General features: G+C 35.4%; 1 protein-coding gene across 1 annotated transcript; it reads right to left on the minus strand.

Annotated features, from left to right (window-relative positions):
* Nucleotides 1-544: 544 nt before the first annotated feature.
* On the minus strand, nucleotides 545-1,891 carry LOC143597018 (transcription factor MYB90-like). The gene is made up of 3 exons (XM_077075643.1): nucleotides 1,528-1,891; nucleotides 1,307-1,436; nucleotides 545-1,118 (listed from the first exon to the last, which is right to left on the minus strand). The coding sequence occupies exons 1-3, from the start codon at nucleotides 1,652-1,654 to the stop codon at nucleotides 617-619; spliced, it is 759 nt and encodes a 252-aa protein (XP_076931758.1). The 5' UTR covers nucleotides 1,655-1,891; the 3' UTR covers nucleotides 545-616.
* Nucleotides 1,892-4,182: the final 2,291 nt, after the last annotated feature.

The following is a 4,182-nucleotide window of genomic DNA, read 5'->3' on the forward strand; positions in this document are numbered from 1 at the left end:
ACTTATTTTGTTAAAAAAAAAAAGCTAAAAAAACAATAAGATTTGTTAGAAAAGCTACAGAAAACCCCACTTAATAAAAACTATTCCCAAACATCAACCATTTCTATCCAGAATAGGACCAAAAGTCACGGAAAGTGATATGCTTTCCTTATAAGTTTAAGATCCAAATTATCTCCGGTTGTGGTTAATACATACCATTGACGACTAATAAGACACATGACTTGCATAGTTTCACACCATATATTAGTTGCATTAATCCCTGGTTTGAACCCGACAGTAGGCAAGTGTTTACGGATTCCATCCGGTTCCAGCGCATGAGAAGGGCAAGGTCTCATGACGGTTGAGGAGTCGACCTTGAATACAGCCTCGAAAAAGTAGGCTTACACGTGAGATCCTCTGCCGTTTAAAAGAAAATAGTTACACTAATTAACAAACAATAATGATACAGACTTTTGAACTTCTGGTAGGGTTTAAATGCTTCTGAAACCATCAAAGTGTCAATTTTATTGTTCGTTCTTCAGGGACTACAAACATTTCAAAGTGACGCCTGATAGATAGCAGCCTTTATTTATAATCGAATAATTAGAAACACTAATGATAAAAACCATAAATGCTCTTAATCAAGAAGGCCCAACATGACTACGTCGTCTAATGGAAAATCAAACAAACTGTTGTGACCATCAACTTGTTCAACATCCTCTAAAGTGTCCCTCTCCGCTGAAAACCCTCTGGAAGACCAGCAAACTTGATCATCAATTTCCTTCTTCAGGTCGTCAAATAACTCGTCCAAATACTCGTTCATCTTGTCAACAGTTAATGTGGGTGAGGAGACAACGCCTGGGGAGATATTAAAGGCACCACCGATACATTCGATACTTGATGATGATAACAAGTTATGGGTGCCTTGAGATGTAATGTATGGGCTCAAATTTAAAGCTTTGGAAATGGTACATGGTTGAGGCTTAACAATTGTGACCATTGCATGCTCTGATTCTTCACCATCTTTATGTTTAAGCTGTCCCTTTTGTTGTTTGTGACGAGATCTAAGATGTGTGTTCCAATAATTTTTTACATCATTAGCCGTTCTTCCCGGTATTCTTCCCGCAATCAATGACCATCTGAAGTTAAAATCCTAGATTAATCTCGTAAGTTCTAAATATCATCTCTTTATTTTCTCTTATACATTTACGAAAATGAATAGAAAAAAAGGCACATACAACGTCTGAATACATATATTGGGTTTTTTCATGCGAGTGTAGAATGTTTTCTATAGATTTAAAGAAAAATAAAAAAAAAAATTACTCACCTGTTACCTAGAAGCTTGTGAAGCCTAAGCATTAGGTCAACTTCATCCTCCCCAAAATCTCCTCTCTTTATATTCGGTCTTAGATAATTCAACCATCGCAGCCTACAACTCTTTCTGCACCGGTTTAATCCTATAAAACACCGAAAAATTAGCTTTCTTTTTCTCATATAAATACCCGAATAAATGATGATACATTCGGAACACAATTATGTTCAAATAACCTGCTCTGAGAGGAACAAGGTGCCATTTGCCTTCACCAAATTTCTCAATACAGTTCTTGAGAAGCATATCTTCCTCAGCAGTCCATGCACCTTTCCTCACTGAACTTTTGTTACAATTCTGTCTCATTCTTTTTGGTGATATTAGCTCTGCTTTATGAATATTTTCTATTGAGTAAAATCGAATCACGTGCTTTTTTTTAACATAAATTGTGCATAACCCAAATATGGATGTCCCTTTTATAGAGACATTGAAGTACACGTGTCATCACATCTCTCCGCATATATTTCACTTACGTGCATGCTTCCCTTTCCACAAAATAAACTCTTATCTTGCTGTAATTCTAAAAGCCGAAATTCTCAAATAAAAGAAATAAATGAGTTAGCAAATTAGACATAATTGATAAGAAGTGGAAAATGTTAGTGGTCTAGTTGTAAAAAAAAAATAACAAACCTTATCGGAAGAAATTCCTGTAATTGAACAAACCTCAAATTTTTTTGACACTTTATGCATAGTTAATTAATATGACCATCAAGTGAAACAATGAAACACACGTTATATTATGTTCACTTCATTATATATGGAACGTGAAAGGAACAACACTATAAGTTAACGCGGCCTCATCTATAGGGCTGACAATTTATACATGAGACATGAATATATGAAATGTACCTACATGACTTTAACAATTAGCATATAGACTTTAACAGGTTTCGTGTACTAAATAAGTAGACACGAATTTATGTTAATTTTCGTGTCTAAACATATAAAATACATGTTTACCTGTTAAGTACATGTTAAATACCTGGTTAGATTTTTATAATTAAATATATATATATAATTAAATATATATATATATATATATATATATTTAAATTATCCTAACTCTAAATTTCTAAAACATACTCAGCCGTCACCACTCACGACATTCCCTGGCCTGCCATCAGCCCCTCTTCGGCCATCAGCTCCTCCTCTGAGCTCCTGCCATCAGCACCGCCTCTGAACTCCGGCCCCGCAGCCACCGGTGCTTCCCCCGGTCGTCACAGCTTGTTGCCTCATCGTTAACCCTATTTAGTAAGTTAGTAATCTTTCTACTTTGAATCCAATTTACTACCTACTATTATTTTCATCTAGTTTTCAGATCTATATAGTTTATCATGTATTATCATGTTTTTTCGTGTATACCAGGTAGTAAGTAACAGGTTCGTATTCGTGTTTGGGATACAGGCACACGATAAGTGTTTGTGTCATGTATAGGTATACAGATTTCGTATTCGTGTCTTATCATGTACGGGTATACAGGATACATCAGCCCTACTCAGCTATATACAATAACATACATTTGATGAGATAAATCAATCAATCAATCAATCATACCAAGTATTTCCCACAAGTAACCAAAGCTATCATAAGTAGGGTCTGGGGAGGGTGAGATGTAGACAAACCTTACCTCTATCCCTAAGGATAGAAATGTTGCTTATGATGAGACTCCCAACTCAAAAGTAAATATATATATATATATATATATATATATATATATATATATATAATAAACTACAGCACTATAATATTAGTCAGTTTAATTCATCATTTCATTGTAGTTAAACAAGAAACAAAACCAAGGAAAATTTAGCAAACAATAATAATAGGAAAATAATACTTCTAATACTAATAGTAATAAAGATAATAATACTAACCACAACAACTACAACAACAACAATAATAATAATAAAAAAGAAGGTTATAACAAGAAAATAGCCTCTCATTTTAAAGGTCTTTAACCTTAATTCTACGTATCGAGGAACACATATCTTTAACCATGTCATTAGAGAGATGCAACCTATAAAACTTTCCCTTTAATTTAGTTGGGAACCTCTTGTCGCACAGTACCCCTGTGGCAGCTCTCCATTTACACCATCCTACTTGGACATGGCGGGCTACTTCACTATCTATACCCTCGTCACTTTACACAAACGATCCTAATTATTTGAACTTGGTTGACTGCGGAACCACCTGGCCTTCAATGGCGATTTCGACGTCATCATCATCGTTTACTCCACCAAAGTCACAGTAAAGATACCCCGTCTTTGATTAACTACTCTTTAAACCTTTACTCTCTAGAGCAGATCGCCACTCCTCTAACCTCATATTCAGATCTTATTTAGTCTCAGCGATCAACACGATATCGTCTACAAAAATCACGCACCAAGGAACAGTATCATGAATTAACTTTGACAACTCATTTAGGATTACTGCAAAAAGGAACGGGCTCAATGCTGATCCCTAATGAAAGCCTACCTCTACTGGGAAGAAGTCAGTATCCCCCACAGGTACACGTACACCTGTTTTAGACTTGTCATACATATCCCTAATTAGCTTAATATATTTTCCACGAACACCTCTACTCTCTAGGCAATCCCAAAGTAGTCGACGTGGCATACTGTCGTATGCCTTTTCCAGGTCAATAAACACCATATGCAGGTTACGCTTTTTATCTCTATACTTTTCCATTAATCTTCTTAGGATGTGTATTGCATCTGTAGTTGACCGTCCCTACTTAAAATTAAATTGGTTCATTGTGACCTGAGTTTCTAGTATAAGATTTATAAGTTTAAAACTTTAAATAACATTTGGTAGCCAGCAATGAGATGGGGAAT

The sequence above is a fragment of the Bidens hawaiensis genome, unplaced genomic scaffold (genome assembly GCF_021521415.1).
Source record: "Bidens hawaiensis isolate Kalapana, Puna unplaced genomic scaffold, B.hawaiensis_p1.1 tig00047490_1, whole genome shotgun sequence".
Taxonomy (NCBI): Eukaryota; Viridiplantae; Streptophyta; class Magnoliopsida; order Asterales; family Asteraceae; genus Bidens; species Bidens hawaiensis.